General features: G+C 52.2%; 1 protein-coding gene across 5 annotated transcripts in view; it reads right to left on the bottom strand.

The window, feature by feature from the left end:
- Window positions 1-24,695, bottom strand: part of LOC126522876 (cyclin-dependent kinase 16-like) — a 153,328-nt gene that overhangs the window by 37,255 nt on the left and 91,378 nt on the right. The window contains exon 1 of one of the 5 annotated variants that reach the window (XM_050171718.3): window positions 13,801-14,338. The exons of the other annotated variants lie outside the window; for them this stretch is intronic. Coding sequence (XP_050027675.2) covers window positions 13,801-14,014 — 214 coding nt within the window. The 5' untranslated portion in view covers window positions 14,015-14,338. Of the gene's footprint in view, window positions 1-13,800; window positions 14,339-24,695 lie in introns of those variants that run through there. 5 annotated transcript variants of the gene reach the window in all.

Genomic DNA, 24,695 nt, shown 5'->3' with positions numbered 1-24,695 from the left:
CAGAATAAACATAGACGTGTCCTGGCTAACTGAAACGCCGGATCGCACAGCACATGGGATTATAGTTTCGCGCGTACTTGCGCTGGCGTTGCGTAGGAGGAAAAGGCGCTAAATATTCTTCAGTTCTCTCTGTTATGCGATCGGAACTTCTCAGCGAAAAAAAAAAAAAAAAACGCGAGCGAACAAACAACAGAATGACGGAGGGCTGGCAACATTTGCGTCAGTCCAGTCCGCCAGTCTCGTAACACCATGAAGAATCGTATTTTATCACACAACTTCAAACAACGGTGATGGGTGTTTGTGTACGGAGGATACGAGCCTTGTGGCTTCCATATACTCTCTATCAGAATATTCCCTCATTTCTCAATTCATCTGGAATGATTGCAGGTCACATTATCTATGCTGCCTCCACACAAACAAAACTAAAGTTTTTCGATCTATTCACAATGCGAGACTACACTTTTCCTTATCATTTGCTACTGTTCTTGTGTAAAATAGTATAGGGAATTCGCCGAAACAATGTACCGGACACATCGTTTCGCCTAAACTACTTGAAGGGAATGGAAGACAGGACAGGGACGTTTGAAGCGTAGATAAAGACAAAATAATCCTACGGCTACAGTTCTCACAATTACGTAATGCCTTTCGTCTACAGTCTGGCTTAATGAGCACCCGGTCAGCGCTTTCGGAATGCAAGAAGAAAGTGATACGAATGTATACAAGGCTTAGAAACCTGTTCGTATAATAAGAGTTAGTGCGCAGAATTTAATGGGAACAGCGCAAATTACGTCATTTACGGTCTCTGTATCAGCTCATCAAATAATTTGTCCCGTCCACTAACAGCAATACGAAATCTCTGCTCGATTCCAGGTGCGACTTCTTGTGTACAACCATAGCTGATAGCAATGAGTTCGATCTCTTTCCGAACTCCGAGCCTATTCTTTCGTTCCTGTTCTATTTTCGCTTATACGTCGAGAACCAGCGCCCTTAACGACTCCTTGAAACGCCGAGAGAGAGAGAGATTCCGTAGCAAAGGCGCGCCTTTCATTTTGGGCCCCAGAAAAACCGCGCGTCTCCACAAAATTATTATTATTATTATTATTATTATTATTATTATTATATGGGATTTACGGCGCGATGGCCAGGGATGGCCAAAGAGCGGCATCTCCAGGAAATGCGCGACGATGAACGGCAAAAAAGCAAAAATGCTAGTGCCGCGTGGGAGGAGTGAAAAATTCACGTGCAACGTTAGCCGCAGGGTACCACAAGAAGAAGGTGCTGTTCGCCCGGCATAAGCAAGGGATGAAGCCATCCATCACGCCCCCTCTCCCCCCTCCCTCCCGTGCTGCTCACCCTCGTCCACACAAGCGGGAGACACCGAGAGTACCTACTAACGAGGAAAGGGAGATGAACGCACGGCAGTAGCAGCGTAGAAGGAAAGGAGGAACTAAAGACGTGGAAATAAATAAAGATCGTGCGGTGGCAGTCAAAATCACATTAGTCAGGATCGGCTTTCCCTCCACACACCCATTTCCCCTTCCCCCGGCAGAGACAGCAGCGTCAGTGTCTCAAGAAACACGTGACAGCGGACGCAGGAGACGCGATAACGCCGGAAAATAAAAAAACATACACCGCGCTTCGCGCGAGGCTGATTTCACAAAGGAACCGCGCGCGCCAACGTTCGCGCTTTGGACAGAATAAGAACGGACAACAACAAAAAACATGCAGGAAAAAGGAATCAGAAGAAGTGGGAGGGACAGAGAGCGCCCCCTGGAATGGTGGCGAAATGAAGACAGCGTTAGAGGAGGAAGATGACGAGGCGGACGGGAGTGACGGCGAGAAAAAGGAATGACGAACTCCTTTCATCGCGAGACCACTACCGTCGCCAATTTCTTAGGGTTGATGCCCTGCGCAGTTACCCCATCTCTCTCTATACGCATGGGAGAGAGAGGGAGAGAAAGAGAGAGAGATTAGAATAGATGGCCCGGCGGGGCCTCGGCTCCGGTTATAATGTCAGCAGCAATAGGCAGTCACGAGCACTATTCGTTGCCAGTCGCACTCTCTCTCTCTATCTCTGTGTGTGTGTTTGGCTATATATACCAACTCGACACAGACAAAAAACGGTAGCGGAAGGAGTGTGTGCGTCAACTCAAACACCGCGCCCTGCGAACAAACTCGGTGCAGTCACAGCGAGGAACGAGAATAAGTTGCGTGCCACGGAGAAATAAGAAGGAACTCCCCCACCCCCCGCCTTCCCTCCGTTGGCGTGCACGCCGCTAAATCCAGACAACCGGTGCCCAGAACGGGAAGATTGAGCGACGACGGACAATGCGCGGGTCACCACTTCCCTCTGGTTACGTATCAAAGGGCACCAGTCGTAGCATTCGCTACACTGTACGGAACTATCAGTGATGCGGAGTATCACGAGACCCCTGTCCGGGGAGGGGCGATACGCAAACCCATTTCCTCCGCCCGTCGCAAACGAAGCGTCGAAGAAAGCGGAGGCTCGCTTCTGAGTCACGCCATTTTTAAATAGAGCGCCGCAGCAGACGTTCTTTTAAAGTAGCAGACGCGACAGACGACACGCTCGGGTGCCAGCCGCCGCATACTCGCGTTTCTTCTCAACAACGCCTTGACCTTCTCCCGCTCCTTCCGAGAGCGCTATTTAATTGCCGCCGGCAGTAACGAACGATGCGTGGAGACGGTGACACACTCCAGACACTTGTGTGCGCGCGCAGGCGCGTCCTTTGTAGCTGCGAGCGAGTCAGACGCGGTTGCGTCACTTTGGAGGTGGCGGTTTCGAGCGTTCGCACGCTGCCGACACCGCGGCGACAGAGCGTGGGAAAAGGGCACGGCACGCAAGGCCGCACCGACCGTGCTTATCCGCCTCCATAATAGAAGCGTTTCATCGACCCAGGAGGTGGAAGGGTATGGAAAAAGATGCAACAGTGTTTTAGTTATCACGCGATCCGCTTCCAAAGTATGCGCATGCAGATGGCCGCTAACGCGCATTGGGAATTGCAAAGAAGGAAGGTCAACACACACACGCACGCGCAGGTTCGCATTTGCCCGAGCAGCTAAGCGTGCTCTCTGTACTGAGCAGACGACACGACGCACTTGAGTCAATATAAAGAAAGCACAAAAAAGAGGGGGGGGGGATTCTCTCTTTCTGGCACGTGTTAGAAGGGGGCGACGACGCCTCTGCTGCCGGACATGCCGGCGGGACGCAGGAGAACATTCTCCGGCATGTCGCTCCCGCCCTCTCGTTCCAGGAACACGGGTGTATAACCAACATAACAAAAGCTGCCCTATGCAGGCTCCTCCAAAGCGCTCCGTCGTCGCGCGCGACTCGGCGCAAGTTAACCACCTGTATTTTCTCTTTTTCTTTCCCCCTCTCCACCCACACGTCTCTCTTCCTGCAGCGTCTCCATTAAGTAACAATGCCTCGGAATGTCAAGGGGGAGGAGAGAGGACGGAAGTGGGTGTGGGTAAGCGTTCGGCCCAATGCACACGCACAGTGCCCGTGTTTCATGGGGCTCGAGGAGACCCACTCATAACCAGCACTGCGCGTAGCCCGCGCATACCGTACGAATTGCAAATGGAGGAAAGCGCCTTCCAAGGAACAGCGCATCACAAAAGGACCTCCCCAAAAGCAGTGCGCGCACACCATTCACTCGCCTCCAAATGGATCGATGGATGGATCTTACGAACGTCCCCCTTTGAAACGGGAAAGTGGTGGCTGTGTCACTAAGCTCGTTCTTTTTTCTTTTTGCCGTTTTCAGCTGCTTGTCGCCTCGGTTCTAAGAAACACCTCGGTGGCTACGATTTTTCTTTGTGCACGGACGTTTTTCACGACGACACCAATGCACGCCAAAAAAGGAAGTCGTGTTCAAACCGCACTCCCAAGTCACATCGACGTCGCACTCCGGCTGCGCGGCCGGCAATGCGATGCGCGCGTAATCAAAATCGATAACGTCGGCGCGTTCTTTCCTTCTTTTTTTTTTTTTTCAGGGCGCCGTTTTCGAAGGTGCGGGCCTAGATTTCGCGAACTCGGAAATGCAAATTTGCGCACATGAGCTGCAAACTACAAGCCGTGCCTCGCGAGCAAGCGCAATGTAAACACTCCCGCCCCACACAGCGTCGCGCCAAACACGTTGAACAACGGCCCTTCGCAGATCAATGTGATTTTGGCATAGGGGGTGGCGCGGCACGCTCATACCGAAACTTAGGCCTAACTTCCCATAGGGTACGCCATAAAGCTGTTTCCTTTCTTTCTTCTTTTCTATTTTCTAACAGCAAAACTAATAAAGGGCACCCTGGCGCTGAGATCGCTCAGCTATATCACGGGAATGACGGTTAGCACGGACTTGTCTAGTGTTCGTGCACGTGGCTTCGAACGTTCTTTTATTACGCTTCGTGTTTCTATAAGTTCCCAAGCACTAACACTTTTTTTTTTTTTTTGTAAACACAGAGACAATTCGAATCGGCCTGTGCGTAATCACTGCAAACTGTTCCATTTATGTAACGTAATAATATCATGACGAAAAATCGTTCACTGAGAAAGACAGAGACGCGTTCGAAGGCAGAAGGAAACTCTATGGATTGCGCAACACGCGAACAAGGCGACCGGAATGAAATACGCCCACTGAATCACCACGCTCGCGCGACTTCCTGGTCGGAAGATAAACCTAATCGCAAAGAGAGAGAGAGAGAGAAAGAGAAACACCCTATAGAGAAAAACGCACAAATCCTGGCGCCTCCACCTGATAGCGTTGCCTCAACACTGCGACGGCGGCGAACTCTCGATGCATCTGGCCGCGCCGGCGCCTCTCTCGGAAATATATATCTCTCTTCAGGCTTTTTCGTGTCTCCGCAAGGACCCAGGCGCGGTTCTTCTCCCCGTGGACCAGCTTCTCCAGGGGCCCCTTCTTGTGTGCTCTGTTTACTTTTTTGCTTGTGCGGCCCGAATAAGAAAAGAAAAACAAACATTACAAGAGGAGAGTGCGAGAGAGAGAGAGAGAAAGCCCACCCCAAAGAAGAGGCGTGCAGGCAAGCACCACATTGCGTTCGCGACCCGAACGTTATCGTACAAGTTGCACACGCGGCGGCGTCTCTGCATGGCAGACAAGCCTCCGCAACTCGCCAACCCGAGAAGTACACGCACGCACAACACACACACACGGAACACACTCGGAGGCAAAAAAACAACAAAACAGAGCCACAGACGCGATGCGATGGATGGAATCTGAGGGGGTGTGGCGCCATGAGGCTCCGAGCCAATGTCACCGCAACACACACGCGCGCGCGCACACACACACACACACTCCACAACGCTGAGAGCCTGGAGCTAGCCACTCTCTGCTGCGAAAATACAGAACTAGCCACGTACCGCACACTACTCGCGTTTAAGTAGCACCTGTAGTGTACGTAGCTGTCCCTGTGATTCTGTCGTCATCTGGGCGGAATTCAAAGGAGAATACTTCAGAGAGTGTGCACACGTTCAAAAACACCACGTGGTACCCATGCCATGCCGTACGTTTAGCGCCGGAAGACAACAATCTAACCCTCACGGCCACCGTCATTATCCCCATCAGGGGCTTCTGAACGGCAAACATGAGCGAAAGAGCCCATCGATTCACGATGGTTAACACGTCCCAGAGTGACAACAAATCAATAAGAAACGCCGTAGTGGAGGACGACACCGGTTTAGCTTCCATATTTCGGTGTTTTTCTTTTCCCACACGCATTTCGATTTAAGCAGCCATCGCCGCGGTAGGAACTCGAGCCCGCGATGTACGCAAAGCGACATCGCTGGCTCCTACAGTGGCGCGCACACGATGAGATGCGTAGGCAAACTTGCACCCCCCCCCCCCCCCCCCTAGCGCAAACGCGCAGGACTATATGCAGCTGAGAGTACACGACACTTTCTTTCCAGTTTCCCAACACTGGAAAGGAGACAGAGAGAGATACAGATAAGGAAAGGCAGAGGCGCGCTGGGACGTGTAACGTTGAAAAACGCAGGCGGACGCGCATAGAAGCGAAACAAGTTAACGGCTTCCGAAAAAACACGCGCGAGCAGCAGCGAGCGGAGGAGAAGTCGTAAGGTAAGCAAACGAGCCGCCGACCGCAGAAGCTCCTTCCCCCGCCTCGCGAGCACCCCCCGCTGGCCTTGGAATTCCAAAACGGTCGCGTCAGGAACGCCCGAAACGCGGAGGGAGAGACGGCAAGGCGCGCGCCAAGGAAGCAACCGTGTGTACGACACACACACACGGACCACACAAAGAAGCGCGAGACGCCAAATGCGCCTGCTACACAGGCCGAAATCGGGCACCGCAGCTGAAACGGTGCAACGCCCGAAACCTGGGTGAAAAGAGTGAACTGAAGAACCAAGCCGGTGTTGACTCAGGTCGAAAAAAAATTTTGCCGCTAAACAACAGACAAGGGGCGTAGGGGAGAAAACGCGACACGAGCGCTCGTGCTGTGTTTTCTTCCTCTAAACGTCTCTGTTTTCAAGCGTCAAATTTCGCGACATGAACCTGTACAGATGGCGCAAACCGGCACGAAGTCGCAATAGGCGCTGCAGTTAACGGAATCGAACAAGTTGGGCACGAAAAAGGCGCCACAAAGAGGAAAACGGAACACAACGGAGTCGCTTCTTTGAGTACAGTCTCTTCCGCGCCCAACATCTGTAATTCTGAAGATTACCAAGCACTCTATACACCACGGCAGCAAACAGAATCACTTGAAGGTGACTTTCCATCGAATATCACACAAGTGAGCCTGCACGCCTCAACGATACACTTTTTTTTTTAGCGGCATTAAAGAACGAGACGTTTATTATAACCTTTTCGGGATCCCGGAAATTCGCTCAAACGAAACTTCGCCGTAATGGAGGTCGGCCACGCGATAACAGAACCGCAGCTGCCGCGTCCGGCCACGCGCGACGAAGCCGGCCGAGCAATAAAAACGCTGCAGCGACGACTATTCAAAGCCGAGCGCTCGGCTTACATATCGCTACTCCCAAAGCCTGCAGTGCAAGGGACAGCAGCGTCCCCTTTCACAACTGGCCTTTCACGACTAGAAGGCCACGGTTGCGATAACGCAGAGCTCGCGTCTCTCTCTCTCTCTCTCTCCTGCCTTCCCGTCCGTCCGTAGACGACGTCCAGATGGTAGCACGCAGAACGCGAGTCGTCACCGCTACGGGGCCACGGCGCATGCGCGGAAGACCCGGGTCAAGGCGAGGAGGCCGCGCTGCGCGCGCGCCCCATGTCCCTACTGTATTCCTACTATACGTTCCTATGATCTACCTCACAAATTCGGTGCAGTGTAGCCAAAACTGCGAATCGTGTAAACAACCAGAAGAAGAGCTCCTTTATCCTGACGTGATAAAGATTAGCGACCCCAAAACGAACAAGAGCACCGAGACAGAAACTACGGGACAAGCGCCAACTTCCAACTATATTATTTTCGAAGTCTCGCGTTTGCAAATGAGACCGAGTTAACATGAAATAGCTTATGCGAGAGCTTGCCCCGTTTTACTTGCTTCTAGCTTCGTTTCGCGCTAATTAATCCTTGCGTTACCTCGCCGTTACCCACCCCACTGTCTGCCTCTGAACACGCAACGCTTAACGGAAGCTTCGTCGACGGATTAGCAGACAATACGCCCCAGAGCCCTCCTAATTCCCTTCTCTGCCACACGCAGCCTGCTTTCTAGTTGCTGAGCGGCTGAAAATTCAAGCCCCAGTCTTCGCTGCACTGCACAGAGTTGGCGAGACGGAGCTGTACACGAGCGCTCTAGCACAGCGAGCGCCCCGGACGGCGAACGCACGCGCGCGCTTTATATCAGGCACAGATGGCGGCTGGCGGCGAAGACGGAGCGGTGATGAGGGCGCGGCGTTGCCGCCGCTTCTAGAAGCAGGGTGCTTCTGTAACTCCAGACGCCGAGCGCGACACTGGAGCCCCCTAGCAGCCGGCCGAGGAATCAAAAAAAGAAAGAAAGAAATTAACAAAAAGAAGAAGAAAACCCGGCTGCGAAGCAAGATACTGGTACGGGAGTAAAGGAACCAGCACAGCGCTAGACAGAGGGGGATACATGGCGCGGTGTGCAGCGGGGGGAGAATCGTAAGAGAGACGGAAGAACGAAGAAAACGAAAGAGAAGGAGTCACTGTGGGTGCCGTTATCGGGGGGCGTCGTTCTAAAGACAAACGCTACCGATTTTGAGCAGGCGGTGGTGCTTCTCGGGCGCTTGCCTGCTTCGCTGGAGGGCCTGTGGCGTGACGTCATACGGTCGTTAAGAGAACGGGGACGACAACCGTGATGACCGTATAATACGACGAAAGGAGAAAAAAGCGAGAACAGAAAAATGAAGACGGAGAGACGCTATATAACGGGGCCGTCCCTCCGACAAAGACCAGGCGGGAAATTTTTCTTCCCGTTGCGCCCCCTTAGCTCACTTTCTTATTTATTTATTATTTTATTTATTATATTTTTTGCTCGGCTCGCGAACCTGAACAGAAAGTAAGGAGTAAGACTCCACCGTTCCATCGATCACGTCAGAGAGAGAGAGAGAGAGAGAAGGGAGTCATTTGGCAAAAGCCACAATAAAGGCAGTACCATGAAGAGATCAGAGTTAGGTGGATGTATTACCGCATTACCACGGTAACTACACGCCGGTAACACGCGCCCCAGTGCCGACGCCTCGCTTATCAACTAAAGCGCGCAGGACCCGAGCACTTTCTGCAAAGCCAAATAAAGCTTTATTCGTTCGCTCATTCTTGCTGCAATATGCGAATATGAGCTTGGCCAGTCGTAGAGGTTTCGTAATTAATACAACGACCGCCATGAACTTCGACGTCAAGACGATTCCTTTTCGTCAAGCTTAAAGCCCTCTAAAAAAATTCCGGCAGACAACATCTCACGATGAATGACGACGTTATGCCGTTAGCGTTGAAACAATGCAGCAACACACCGCACTGCCACCGCCACAGAGACGCGTCCTGTACGAGGCGTGTATGCAAGCCGCGCGGGCTCTTGAGAAGCAGTCGCATCGAAGCTTTCAATCCACCCACACCCCCTCCTTCCGAGTGAGCGCCTTGCACCGTTATATACACGGGCAGTCCTTTGTGCAATGATTTCCGCGTTGGGGGGTAAGTATCCCTGTCGTCAACGCCGTCAGGATGCCCGCGCGACAGACCACGTTCGCAGGCGACAAATGACATCTCGGCGAGGATGAAAGAACAGCGACGAGCAGGGACACGCGCGAGCCCCACTGCGAGAAGAAAAGGAGAAGCAGAAGACTCTTTCCCGTAATCGAGTGGAATTTCAAACGCACGCGAAGAAAGAGCAGCAATGAACGGGCCGGGCCATTGAAACGCGATCTCCGCGCGTCCATTGTTTCCGTATCTCAGCGTACCGCGCGCGTCGACGTCGGTAGAGTCCGGGAAAAGAATGAAAGAAAGAAAGAAAGAAAAAGAAAGGAGAAGAAACTCTAGGCGTGCAAGACGAGAAGAAAGAAAACCAGACCCAATACGGGAACCCGTAGCACAATGCGCTCTCTTCAAAGCAGGCGCAGCACTGCTCGGGTTTCCGCGACAAAGAAAAACAGGCGCAAGACGGGAAATCGCCGAAACCCGACGACTGGTTCAGAAGACACACACACACACACACACACACACACACACACACACACACACACACACACACACACACACTCGCGCGCGCGCATCCTGGGAGCGTTAGCGCGTCCGTGGATGGGGGTGAAGGAGACGACAAATAAAAGCAGTCGCGAGCGAATCTCTCTCTCGTGTCGCGGCCGAAGAAGCGGACCTGTTTTCTGTCGCGTGACTCAACTTGGCGTGAGGCGGGGGCCGCCGGCGACGGTCGCAGATGCAACGGCAGCTGTCGCGCTCTGCGAGAGAAGAAACGCCAACGTTCTTGCTCACAACGACGCACCGCCGACGGTTACGCGAAAGCGATGAGGGTGGTACGGCGAGGATAGATGGCGGCGCGTGGGACGCGCGGTCTTGCCACTACGCTCCGTGTACACGGCGTGGCATCAACGCCCGCTTCGGGCCCAATAATAACGCATCCACACCTGCACTGCCGGAAGCGATATACAATTCGAAATGCGCCACTGTTGCATCGCGCCCGCCGCGCCCAACGTACAGATGATGATGAAATGTACTGGGGCAGAGACGCCAGCGTAGCGATTAGCGCGGCGCGAGTGATTAGCGCGGCGCAAGGCAAGAGACGTGTGCTCGTACGGGGAGTAGCTACGTGACGTCACTAACGCCATAGTGTTTTCCCACTCACAGTTCTCCACGGTGCAGCTGTATACGAGCTGGTGATGTTTGGATAGGAACACTGAGTGGATCGTGATGAGTCGACGCCCCCTCCAACCCACACCATCAGCATACTATTTAAGCTCTTGTGCAGCTATAATAAGCGCAAGTACCAATTTTCTTATTCTACGTTGCTCCGTTTGTGTGCGACCAAATCTTTCAAACGTATCTTTGCTTACGATCACCGCGTCAATGCTTTACCCGCTCACTATAGGCACAGCTTTTCGCAGCGTCATCATTGTGACAACACGAGACGTCAGCGCACACGTCCTACGCACGGACGCGATGCAAGCGGGTCGGATCGGAGGTCAAGCCGATGCAGCGATCGAAGCCCACATCGTGCTGAACACATGTAGCTTTCTGTTTCTTCGTTGCTGCCGCCTGCAAGCCGCACTAACTCGACACGGCACAACACCTCCGTGTTTAACAAGCACCTCGCACAGAGAGTCGGACGTGAGTCAATACACGCTGTGCAGGTGACTTGATTCGCTTCACTCTGACGCGACGCTAGCGTAGTCCTGTATACAGGCTGTAGTTTTTATACGAAATCCACACGCAAGCTTCAGCCCGGCAAGCCAATTAACCTCATGGAATTGTCTCGCGTACTCCCGCAAACACGCCGTGCTAGACAGACAGGTCACGCCTCGAGAAAAAGAAAGAAAGATAATTATCCAAGGTGTGGCGTTACGCAGAAAGCTTACGTGTCAAGAAATTCGCGTCACGTTTTTTTTTTTTTTTTTTTTTTTTTTACGCAAACCTGTCCGGGAGCACATCGTGCAGTCGACAACGGAAGCGCGAAAAAAAAAAAGAAAAAAGAAAACTTCGCGGAAATGAGACAGCCGCAAGATCACGCCAGTGTGTCACACGTTCAAACAATTCGTTAGACGCACTGCACATACATAGCAGCAATCAACCCGTTTCCCATTTGAAGTGGGTAAACGAATGCCCGGGTGTCTGATTAATTACTGACTCACGGAAAGCACAATGCAATTAAAATTGTTTGTTTCTATCGCGCTGTTTCACGTCAAACAACGGATTATTAATCCGCTGCAAACGTCAGAGGCGCAGAGGAAAAGGACACGAACGACGCATCGCGCACACCGATAAGATGAATGCGATAGCAGCGCTAAATAGCGTTTGTGCTGCTCCCGGAAATTGATCATTAAAAAAAAAAACAGATTACCGAAACAATGGGATGTATTGGTACCACCGAAATCCTCTGCTTCGGAGTCTATATCATATAGCACCCCGCGTTGCTTTTGAATTTCGAACCTCGTCCATCAATAAACTATTATTCGTGTTACCCAGTACGCGCTTCGAAAATGGTTAAGGAGAAATTGAAGCGGTTGGCTTTAGCCATATGTGTGATAAGCGCAGAGAGTTCATCTAAGCAACACGAGTGGCGGCGTGCTCACGTATATACGACGAGAGAGAGAGATAAGAGAGATAACAACGTTGCGATAACGCGGAGAGAAAGAAGGCCGCTTCATTTATTTGCTCGGTCGATACTATCCGGGCGCTCCACCCTCGCAGCCACCGGAAAGGCGCGGCCGATTGAATGAAAGCACAGGGAAAAAAAGCACATCCTCATCGAAACGCGTCAGAACTCTAAGACAATATATGCACCGCTATCAAATGCCCAGCGCCGGCTTCTCTCGATAATGCATACCTCATTAGCGAGGCTAACGGATAAAACGACGCGATGACGCCGCATCGCTTATCTTTTAATCGCGTACACGCCATATGAGTTCCACGCGCATTTGGACGCAATCCCTGTTACAACTATGTAAAAAAAGAATGCCAAACGTGCAAACGTGTATACGAGAGATAACTGTACACGTTTTGTTGCTCAATATCACCGGTTGAAACGCGATGAGTGTTTTTCTTTTCTTTCTTGTTTTTGTTTTTCATAACATGGACTTCCACTTACAAAATTTGAGACTAACCGTGCAGTACGCCACACGCATGCCCCTCTTAAAATGATGAATGATATTCTATTCCATTCCAATAGGAAGTCAATTGAATGCAACAAGAATTCAATAGAAACATTTCAATACTGACTTTACTAAGGGATGCGCACACGCACACACACATACACACACACACATCAATGAGGAGCTTTAGCGAACGAGGTCAGATAGAGAACCACTTGGCCAGGTGGAATATATGTTACAGCAATTATAAATCTTGTCAGTGCCAATAGAACGGCGGCATTCCATCGTTACATAGAAAGATTTAAGCGACAAGGCCTATAACCGTTTTTAATTTAACGAAGAGATCACTGCGCTGCCCGCAGATCATACACGATAGAGAACGAAGAGTCACGAGAGACGGTGACGCCAGCTTATACGCCAATGCAGGTCACGCGCTCGGCTATTAGAACGAGTTCCGCATTGCCCAACCCCCAATTTGCGGTGACACAACGCACTGCAAGCCCCTTTTCCACGCGACGCTGAGCTCGCAACTAAGGTCCACCGTCGTCGGGACAAGATGCAAAAGAACACGTACGCAAGCCAACTAACCGCCGGATGTCCTTTGCAGTAAAACAATTAGCGAGTCGGGAGAAGAAAAGAGAGAGAGAGAGAAAAGGGTTTACTGCAGTGACACAACAATGAAGCCTGCACAAAGGTCGAATCACTTTCCTCACTCAGCCCGGGGGGCACGCCAAGTTCAAACAGTCACGTAGCAGCGGCTCTGCCGCATTAGGCAAAGAGCGCGAACATACCGACAGCGCATACTGCAATCTGAACAAGCATTCTCGAAGAAACAACCATCTCGACGCAAGTTCGAGCGAGTAGGCGAGGAGGAAAACGGGAAATTTACGAACCGCCAGTCAGCCAGTCAGCTGTAGCAAAGACACCCGAGGTCGTCCACTTGCGCCAACGTCCTTCGCGCGGAAGCTCGACTTCGCGTCGCGTCAATCTTTCCAAGCCTGAATTTCAGACAAGTCTATGGATTTGTCTCTAGAACTTCTCGCAGACCGCTTATCCCCCTTCTAGTCTTCAGCCCAGAGAAAACAGCCGTTAACAGGCCATTTACATAGACTTTCATAATGGTTGTTTGCAGAAAGCTTAGTTATTTTGTTTTAAAACGCGTATAACTACACTTGACAGAGTGGAAAATAAGGGTACAGGGGCAGGCTGGAAATCGGCCACGGGAAAAGAGCGCAATGAAGTTCTACAGACGTTACAACGGGTGTTAAACCCATAACTTCACAAATCCGTTCGTAGACAATGTTTTACAGTAAAACGCCCGCAGGCTTCCTTCCTTCGCTCCGTCAGCGCGCGTCGTTTTCGTGCTACATGACTATGCGAACCAAGCTAGACCAACGGCAAGCGGTCCGCAGACTGTCCGAGCAAATGTTTACCACGAGGGGCAACGCAATCGCATTCACGCAAAAAAGAAAGGTCAGAGGAAGACGTCCGTCGGACTAGCCGAATAAAAAGCGCAAGCACTCACTGAGCACAACGCCAGCGGAGGACGCCGGCAAGGGAAAGCTGGCGTGGCGCGACGGCCTCCGCTGGTGAGCTCCGCGCTGCCTCGAAGACGACGACGACGCCAGCGGGAACGCGTACTTCTCCACGACGTCCAAGCAGGGCTGGGGGCTCCAGCGGCCCCGCTGGCCGAGGTGGCACGTGCGACGCAGCCGCTCCAGACCCGCCGAGGGAGACATCGCCGCGACACAACCGCACAACACGCGCGCACGCACAGCAGACGGAACGAGGCGAGTCGACGACGTGCCCTAAACACACGCCCCGGGCATCGCAGCAGCGGGGTCGGAAGGGAACAGCCAGCCAGCGGGAGGGGGAGGCGAGCCGAGATGTACGTCCGCTTTCGAGCTCGAGGAGGAGTCGGGCGGGACGGGCGACCGACGACAAGCCGACTGGGTGACGACTGACTGGCTGTGCCGCGAAGTGCTATACGTATATACCGCCGATACGGCCGTTGAGTGACGGCGCGACGAAGCGTTTCAACGGGGAAGGGGGGGCGGAGGGGGAGGAGAGATCACAAAGGTACAGGGAGGGAGGGAGGGGGCTCGGTCGGTGGTTGGAGTACACGTTTTAGCTGGCGCAGCAACTTCTTCCTTTCTTTTCGCACCACAAACGCCGACCAACGATCGCCGTCACATCGCGTATTCTCACACCGGTCTCACAGTGGCTGCCGGCACGGAACTTATATATACACACAATGGGCTGGAGTGTACATGCGAAGCAAACGTTGGGGGACGAGAGAACACCTTTCGAAAACTGCACTGCGCGTGCGGATGTTGACACAGGCGCATACGATACAGGTGTAGTAACAACTGCTGCTACGGCGACGGCGGCGACGTGGTGGTGTTATAAACGCCGCTCATTGCTGCTTCTCCTTCTGTATCTCTCTCTCGCTCTCTCTGGCCGAGGAGATTGTTGCAGTCGCGGCGACAGAAATGCCTCGCACGGAAGAAGAGAGGGAGGAGGCCACGTGACTCCCGTCCTCGAGACGCGTGCAGAGAATGGAAAAAGATAAAAAAAAAGTAAGCGCTAGCAGAGACGATGACTGACTTACGTCACGAAGACCAGAGAAAAAATATATAGAGAGGAACACGGGGCAGAGAGAGTAGCGGCGTGAGACACATGGATCCTTTATGAGGCCAAGATAACAAACAACCGGATCGAGAAAAAGAAACGCACTTCCCACTTGCATTGAGAGCACACACAATGCAGGTGGCAGCGCTCTTACGTAAGGCGCAGAATAGGAAAAGGAGGACTAAATTCCGCAGTAAGAACGAGAAAAATAAATCACGCAGCAGTGGAAGAGAAAGAGAAAACGACGCAGTCCGTCCTTCCGCGCTGCTGGTTTAAGAATACCGGGGACGCTCCCGTAACAACGAACAACTATGTAGAACGAACGACACAATCAAGAAACTCGCCGCGTATAACACAAAGATGTAGCTCACTTGTGCTGCGTTTGGAAGAGTTCTGTCACTGTGTTACGTGCAGCGCACGTCTAACACGCAGTACGATAAAGCTACAACCTCGTTCACTGCTAGCTGTAACAGAAGGCTAGAGAGGGACCTGCAAAGAAGGTGTTCGCTACACTATCGCCGAGTACCTTCTCTTCGGTGTCTGCTCAGATTTAGACCTCTTCCTTCGTCACTACAGAAGCACGACACAGTGGTTAAGGCCATGTCGCACGATTTCTAGGAGACCGATGATGAGGACAACGTGGGGAGGAGGCGAGAAGAGCACGGAGCCAATTAATCCACGGACGCGAGCGGAAGGAGAGAGGGAGAGAGAAGGGAAATGAAGATATACCACGCTGCTAGCAATGTGCGCGCGCTTCCGTTCTTGAAGCGCGCTTTCCCAAGTGGCGGCAAACTCGGGAGAAGCAGGCAGGCGCTGACGATGAAAGGCACGAGGACTCGGAAAGGAGGTTGTATGGAGGGGGGAGGTGAGAGAAGGGCTGCGATCTAAGGAGTACAGAGAGAGAGAGAAAAAAAAAGGGAGAGAGAGCGTCATCGCGACGGTCGCGGCCACCGTCGCTCGAAGAACGCAGCCAAGTTCGTTCACACCAAAAAAGCATCGAAGACGACCGACGGGTTTAGTTTCTCCTCGCCGCCGTTGCGACGTTCCTACTGACGCGCGAAATGCGGCATGCGCAGTGCGAGGTTGAAGAAACTTGCCACGCCCACTTCCGCCGCAGCCGCCGCAGCAGGAACAGTTGAGAGGGCGCTGAATTCGAACAAAAAGGCAAGAATGAAAGAAACAAGAGAATAAGAAAGGAAAGGAGCATGTTTCGCAGAAAGAGCAAGCGAAACGCACTTAATATGCGAGCTGCGCGAGGCGCTGATGTCGAGAAAGATGGCTGCCGGCGTGCCCAGCGGCATATGGCCAGCGTCCAGTGGCAGATGGTCAAGGTGATCATTGAAGTTAAGCTTCACTAGTAAGCCAAACTGACTGGGATGAGCGGAGCAGCCTTAATAAAGCCAGAAAATGCGCAGGAACGATCGAAAGACCGGTGGCGACGCCTACTCGAAGTTCGCGCACCAGCTTCCCGTGACGTCAGTGATTTTGACAACTGTTCATCGACAAAGAAAGATGACATTGTATTCTTTAAAGAAAAAAAAAGAAAATAAGGACCCAAACTAGGAGGCTTGTAGAACAATTAGCCGCGCTAGAACGACCCATATACGAGAGAACCCTTCGACATCAGTGACGTCACAATGACGTGCCGGCGAGGCGGTCTGAACGCGAAATTCAAGAAAGGGTAGGCATAGGGCAATTTCTTTCAGCTGGTAGACGATATTGTTAAGATTGGGAAAGAGGCCTTTCAAAGAAAGGGTTGAGCTGCCCAAACTGACTTAGCGTTTGTCTCCTTAAACCTCGTATACGAAACTCGTTTGCCTAACGCCGGGCCGACTGCTTTCAACCAAGGACAGACGCTTAAATAAGCCTTCTTACACACTACGCTCTAATACAAAGATAGCACCAGATCCGAGTTTAACGCCACTGGCCTTTCACGTCCTCACCGCGGGAACGCGTTCCAGACTATGGAGGTTCCTGCTGCAGACAAGCGACAACGGGTCACAAGTGCCGGACTTTCAAAGCAATTTCACTACGGATGTGTCACACGCGCGCACACTGCTCAGTGGTCGTTGACCGGCTCTCCGTCGTTTATCCTGCGAACGCCCATTCTGCATGAGCGACGATAGCCGCAGATGACGCTCGGATGCGAAATAAAACGTCACCGGGTCTCCGCTCGCGGCAGAAGACAACAACCTTCTCCATCTGCCAGTACACGTGGCCTTTTCATCTTCGCTGAAAACCTCGACAGATTCAAAGCTCTCAACGATCAGCGGAATATTCTAGCGAGGCTAGAATATAACGCGGCTCGTAACAAAGACCGAGCCCGATACGAGCATCGCACGGGTTTCGACACAGCTTGTAACGCGGAACGCGACGCCGACTACCGAAGGCTTGGGTGCGCCGACTCCGATAATGCTATCGTATTACGGTCACTCGAGGGTGGCGTGAAAACGCGCGTGTCTTTGGAGTCTCTTTTCCCCCTTTGTCAGTTGTCTTTGCCCAATTTGCGGTAACATAACTGGATATTCTAGAACGTCTCTCCCCACTCGACACTCCACTTCGACTCAAGTTGATGCCAGCGTCGCCCCTACACTGGTCGCTGCGCTTCATCGAAACTCAACACCAGTTCTTCAGAATCGTACAATATCTTCTTCAATAAAAGGATGGGCGCAGTGCTCAACTCGGTGGAGTGGAACTTCCGAGTCGACGTTGGTCTGAGAATATACAGGGGTTAGGTTGTGAAGCCATGCCTGTCAACCATGGACAAAAATTTTCCTACGTTGATGCGCACTTCGTGAAAGCGGTCTCCCGAGATGGAAAAAAAGAAGGAAAAAAATGTAAGCAGGAGTTGACCCTCGCGACCTCTTCTACACGGGTTGTGTAACTGCGCCGCGATGCCCGCGTTGTTCCTATTCGTGAGTCCCGACTCGCAGCCGCAGCACACACGCTCACTTTCTTCCGGTCGGTCCGGCGGCACGCGGCTTCGGGAAAGGGGAGCGAGGGGAAGGTTAAAAAGAAAGCGGGTTAGGGAAACAAACGGGCCAGAAGGCTTAAACACTAACAACGCCGCGAGACAGAACACACACACGCGACTACAGAGAGAGAGAGAGCGTCGTAGCAGTAGCCGCCAGGGATGATGTCAACAAACTCGACGACGTCAGAACCGGCGTCTGCAGATACAGACGGGCGACGGCAATATAGAGAGATTGCAAGCGACATATATCGCCCGACAAGATGTAGCAGCAGCGTTACATGCTCGGCAAACACGAAGGGGTGATATTGCGGCACGCGATTGGTGTGTGTGTGTGTGGGGGGGGGGGGTCATGTCACAGAATGCACGAGGACAACGTGACGCGAAAACGACAAAGGCAGCACAGCGCGCAGCGCTCGTGCACTAGATGCGTTACTCAACAAATGGAGCTATGATATAAACTAGGAGGGCGGGAGCACTACGTCACAAAGCCAGCAAGCAGTATTGGCAAGCCAACTCTCCGCGCAGCATTCCGTCCGCCTTTTCACCCTCGAAGGGCGGTTTCGGCCGAGCACGTGACCTCAGAGACTCTCGGCGAATTGAACGAGAACGTTCGCTTCCCGGTAGCCTTTAATCGATGCGCACGTACACTTTTTCGGGCTGCTCCGCTTGCGGACGGGTGCATTAAAACCTACCAGCGCGCTCTGACCTGACGATCAGGTGTACGGCCTTACTCGTTTGCAATCGTGTTTTTGAATGCTTCCTCCTAGTTATTTTCATCCATGGCTAAACACATTCACAGCAACATTCTCCCCCCTCCCCTTTCTCATATACCCCATTATCTTAGGAAACGTGGCTAGGACACGCAGCCATACACAACCAGGTGTATCGATACAACACATGCTACTGGAGGAGCATAGATGCGATTTCGAGGTAACTGAACTTTACACGACACGACACAACTCGGTCTCAGGTCAGTTAACCGCCCCAGAGCGAAGCTTGTACTACCGCACGCACAAATGTCGGCCAGAGCAAACTGGAGTAATTTCGTATAGTACGAGAGCTCTAAGCCGGACTAGTCGGTTTACGTCGAACACGGAGAACAGCGCAGACGACGGAAACAAGAGATTCCTATCCCGTTCATTTATCTCTTATCACGTCGTCTGCTCTCATCGCTATGTTCGTGTAGTACTACTCAGATAGACCTCCGAACCTCTGAACTTCAAGCGCGGTAGCGGCAACTGCGAGGCTAGAAAAGCGGAAGTTCCGGGTTCGGCGTCCCAACGCCGAATTTCTGCGACAGAGGCAATAAATAGTTCAGTACGACCCTCGCCGACAAAAACCGAATCGCGACTGTCATATGTGGCTCTACGCTCCAAAGCAGTTTCCGCGGGAAGTTACCCTTCGTGGCCGCGATTTTTCTCCCGTGTCGAACCGAGTTCTGGGAGTTCCTCCTCCCAGAACTCACCACCTTTCACGGGCGACCAGACCCGGCAAGCAGAGGTAAGTCGAAACTACAAGGTAATCGTAAAACTATATAGTAAAACACTCCACGCACGGGCAGTATTTGACGCGCCGAGACCTAGAGAGAGAGAGAGAGAGAGAGAGAGAGAGGGTCACACAAGAAGAAGCGACGGGGCGTTTTCCGGGCGGAGAAAGGAATTCCTTCACGCATCGGCGACCATGGAGTGCCGCCGGGGCCGAACGTCGTCGATGCGGCAGGCCTAGCCATCGCCACAACTCGCCCAAATAACCTAAGGTCATGCCATACTGCTGCGAGCAATTTTATACCATACATTCGCCAGAGGAAGATGCGGCGCTGCAGTCATTCAAATACCACCATGGGAAAAAATGGCCACTGCATGAATTCCACGACGATTCAAAATGGTTTCGTGGTAGAAAGCACTGTCATTTGCGGTTAAACTGGCGTTGTCTGCCAGTCGCGGTGGAGTATTGGCAACTACTTCATTCTGTTACGTAATTTCGACTGCGTCTGTGTAGTGCAGATGTCCGCCGTTAATGAATGGTTTAGCCTGGAAACATTCGTGCCAAGTGCAAAGTTGGTGCTAATGTACGAAGTGCTAATGATGCACTTAACCTAAAAGTAAGCCACCAATGTACGACACACAATTGAACGTCGGCTCACACACAGTCGTACGTCGAGCGAAACGGAAGCTATATACTGGCAGGCCACTTTCAAGGGAGACGACAGCAAAGCGCTGGGCTTTGAATGAACGAACGAAATTTCTTTCCTTGGGCTAGAAACTGCTCCGCACGACCAATTCCGGCAAATAAATTACGCGGAAATCCGCAGATCGGAGAAATTTCCGCGAAAAGGAAAAAAAATTGTCATCCACCTGAACACAGCGCAAAGCTACAAAGGAAACTCAATACGGATTTCCCTGCTTTCCCTTGAAGTTTCGCGCTACCACTGGTACTATATTCTCGGGACGGATGACAGCTTTTCCCTATCGTTGCTAATTCTGTTTTGCAAGCCGCTGAATAAGCGTCTAAACCTTGTGACGGTGTTTTTGCGCGTCGAGTTCCTTTACGTAAAACCTGGGCGTGTCCGGTATACACAGGCGACGGAGAACTGAACTTGATGGCCGACCTCGGAATCTAACTTTTTTTGAACTCTGCACGGCACTCAACTCGAGCCCGCTCGAGCCCTCTCAACTCTACATTCTATTTCACCAGCTCCACGCCGTACATATGGCGATAGTTATAGATGGCGTCAGCCAACTACAACCGAGAAGCAGAATCGAAGTGTTCCTCTACTCTCCATCCTCTGGATCGCCACACTCACGTCGGTGACTGAACGGAAGCTTCACGGAACGATCAGTGGCGGACAATGAGCGATGCCTGCCCTCAGCAACACGCGGCAGGATCTCGTTACTGATTGGCTGAACGCGAGCCACAGCCTTCGCGATACAGTACATGAAATAGGCGAGACGGAGTTGTGGTACAGTCAACGCCGCAGATGACGGGCGGAAGCAGATGGCGGCATTGCAGCACATAGGGGCAGGTCGGCGAAGGTTACACTGTAAACCTTGCCCTCACCGCCGTCGCTAGGCAACGCCGCGCGAAGTGGGGAAAAAAAAAAGAGAAAAGGAAAACATGACACGACCTTGACAGCGATAGTAGCGGCAGGTGGCATCCGTAACTTGCATCTGTGGCCCAATTAACCTTCGCAAGAGCCGGCAGAGCTTTCCTTTTACGGCATCGCAGCCTCTATACACAAGCCCGACGACAACGAAACCTGCGAAGCGCTGAGCTATAAGCGTCGTGCTATATAGCGCGGCACACACGCGAAACACGCCATGAATGAGCCAGGCCTGGCACTCATTAATGCCTCGGTGGTAGGGGGGCGTCCGGGTTGCACAAATTTTTTATATTTAGATGGAGTGAGGGACAGACGCTGCCGTACTCCGGAGAAGCTGCACGCAGTAGATGTATTACGGAAGCCGTAGGTCGAAAACAGCCAGAAACACCTTTTCCTTTTCGTTATATAAGTCTCTCTCTCTCTCTCTCTCTCTCTCTCTCTCTCTCTCTCTCTCTGTGTGTGTGTGTGTGTGTGTGTGTGTGTGTGTGTGTGGTGTGTGGTGTGTGGTGTGTGGTGTGTGGTGTGTGGTGTGTGTGGTGTGTGTGTGTGTGTGTGTGTGTGTGTGTGTGTGTGTGTGTGTGTGTGTGTGTGTGTGTGTGTGTGTGTGTGTGTGTGTGTGTGTGTGTGTGTGTGTGTGTGTGTGTGTGTGTGTGTGTGTGTGTGTGTGTGTGTGTGTGTGTGTGTGTGTGTGTGTGTGTGTGTGTGTGTGTGTGTGTGTGTGTGTGTGTGTGTGTGTGTGTGTGTGTGTGTGTGTGTGTGTGTGTGTGTGTGTGTGTGTGTGTGTGTGTGTGTGTGTGTGTGTGTGTGTGTGTGTGTGTGTGTGTGTGTGTGTGTGTGTGTGTGTGTGTGTGTGTGTGTGTGTGTGTGTGTGTGTGTGTGTGTGTGTGTGTGTGTGTGTGTGTGTGTGTGTGCGCGCGCGTGTGCGTGTGCGTGCGTGCGCGCGCGCGTGCGCGCGCGCTCGCTCGTTTGTTTACGTTATATTTATAATCAATAATACATGAATTTTTCATCACATCAGCTCACGTTTGCAACGCCAGAAATACCACCGATTACCAAGACACGCTACAACTTTCTGGTCATCCAGAAAAATCGTTACCACACCGCATCTATCGGTGTCACTCCCACAAAACCCACTAGTAGTGACCAAATGACGCAGAATTGCACGTTTTTAAAACAAGTTTTTCTGTCTTCGCGACAAACCATATTTCATGGCACGCACGCACGCACACACACAAACACACACACACACAAATAAACCGAAGCGAAAAAAAAAAGGAAATAAAACAGCGTACTGCACAGGGCCGGTCCACAGGAAGCGCCTGCTGAAAGTTTAAGGAGACCCAAATTTCACGGAACGCCGCTAAAACTCGCATGCCGACGCCTCACGAAGAAAAATGGACGCATAGAAGCGAAGACAAATAAAATTAAGGGAGAGAGTGAAAGAAAGAAACGAAGAAATAACTACGGCGAGAGCGGGGAGTGACAAACTGGGCGGGCGAGCACGTTGTGGCGAGACAAACAAGGCCGCGACGTGTCCGACAGAGCACGGAATGCGGCTGACACGCGAGGACGCCCGAAATACAAGGAAACACACAAGACCCGGTCGCATTCCCCCCACTCCCGGTCTTCGCTTCTTCTTGGCGGCCTAAGAATTCCGGTGGCGAGCCCAATGACAAAAGCGCCTCACGGCTGCGACAAAAGCAATGAAAAAGAGAAAGTGGGGCATCAGTGAACACAAAGTACCGGCTGCAGCAGGTTAGAAAAGCGAAAAAAAAAAAAGAAAAGGAAGGCATTTCCACCACATGTAACAATACATCCTTAACGATTCCTACACAGAGTTGGCAAGCGCGTTTCGCTCTTCCCCTTAAAAAGGGAGAGAGAAAAGGTCGAGTTTTATGCACTAAAACCACGATATATTAATGAAGCAGGCCGTAGCGGGGGACTACGGATTAATTTTGGCCACCTGGAGTTCATTAAGATGTACCGAAATATAAGTACACGAGCGTTTCTACAGTCCCCTCCCTCAACCCGGACCGGGGTTCAGAATAAAGTTTATTCTCTCTCTCTCTCTCTATCTCTCTCTCTCTCTCTCTCTCTCCCTCCATCGTAACGCGACCGCCGCGGCAGGGATTGAATCCGCGACATAGAGCTCAGCGGCGCGCTGCCATAACCGCTAAGCTTCCACGGCGGATAGCTCCTTCTCCCTCTGTAGCTTCCTGTACATCAACTCGACGTGAGCGGATTGAGTCAGAAGTCGAGTTGACCCATCCCGACACGACTGCGCTTGCATGCATCTTGCTAAGAGGGTTAGCGGAGAGTCAACTCGCCATCCCTCGCAGGCGGGTTGACCGCGAACTCGACGCTCGCTCGGCTCGGCTCGGCTTAGCCAGCTAGCGTTTCATCGACCGCGACGACCGGATTTCGAGCCGCCAAGTCGATTCGACCCGACTTTATTGGGTTCACGCAAAATGTATGCGTAGATGGATTCTCTCACTTACGAAGTGGTTTTCGCGTGTCTCTTGCTTGGCGCACGCGCACACAGGAACACGTGACAACATGGGAGGAGGAGGAGGGTGCGCCTAGCAACTTCGGAGAATCGGCGCGGTGCCATCAACGCTCTGACGCGCGCGGCAACGTCAGCGAACGCTTTTGTCTCCTTCCCAAGAAGCAGGTCGTGCATGTGTATACGTGACCAAGCGGCGGACCTGGGGACGACGTCACCGCCGCCGCCGCCAGAGACTTCAAACACCGGGCTGTCGGGACGCGTGGAGGGACTTCCCGGATGGAAAAAAAAAAAAAAAAACTACGGCGACCGACGGATAGGCCAAGCTTTGAGTACAAGCGCCGCGCGCGACCTTACCGAACACGGAAAAGGACAAAACGACCAAACGACACAGAACAGACGCTTTATTTTGCTTTTATAATATATATATATATATATATATATATATATATATTCCTGGCGTGCCAGAAAATTAGTGGGGTGATGAAAATGGGAGATCTGCAGGCGCAAGTCGGAACCAGCCAGCGCAAGACAGAGTAATTGGAGACCGCTGGGAGAGAGAGGCCTTCGTCCTGCTCATTGGACCTAAAGATAGGCTGATGATGATATATATACATATTCATTCTCTTTAATTTTTTTTAAATAAGGCATATGTTCTCATGCCCTGCGGCCTTCGTAGCAGTGTCCCAAACCAGCGGGCGCGCCCAGCGTACTGCGCGCGCGTAGAAGAAGGGAAGAATCGCGGGCACGGCCCAAAAACGGAGCCCTTTTAGGGTTTTGCGACCCGCCGACCCAGCGAGCGCCCAGCGTCAGCGCTAAATAAGAAATGACACTGCCTCCACAAGTGTCTCGTCGCACACACGACGTCTTCCGGCGACGTTAAAAGGATTACACGCAGGGACGCCCGCTACGAGCACGCGTAGCCATAAATAAAGCCGCACGTCGCGACAAGAACGGAGAGAGAAAAACAAAGGCGACAGGGAGTAGAGCGCGGTGAATAAAAGAAAGAAATGAAGGAAGGCCGGGGGGCGGGGGGTGCGCGCTGGAACGGGAAGAAAGTTGAAGCCCAACGAGCGAGGCGGGACTTGAAGGGACCTTGCGAGCGCGTGAGGAGAGGAAGTTTAAGCTGCGCTTCAGAGGTGAATAGAGGCGACCACACATTCTACTATATAGGCATACGGCACACGTCCTGCAGCGGGATTTCGAGGCGTC

The sequence above is a fragment of the Dermacentor andersoni genome, chromosome 6, assembly GCF_023375885.2.
Source record: "Dermacentor andersoni chromosome 6, qqDerAnde1_hic_scaffold, whole genome shotgun sequence".
Taxonomy (NCBI): Eukaryota; Metazoa; Arthropoda; class Arachnida; order Ixodida; family Ixodidae; genus Dermacentor; species Dermacentor andersoni.
This window is presented reverse-complemented; position numbering and strand designations above follow the sequence as displayed.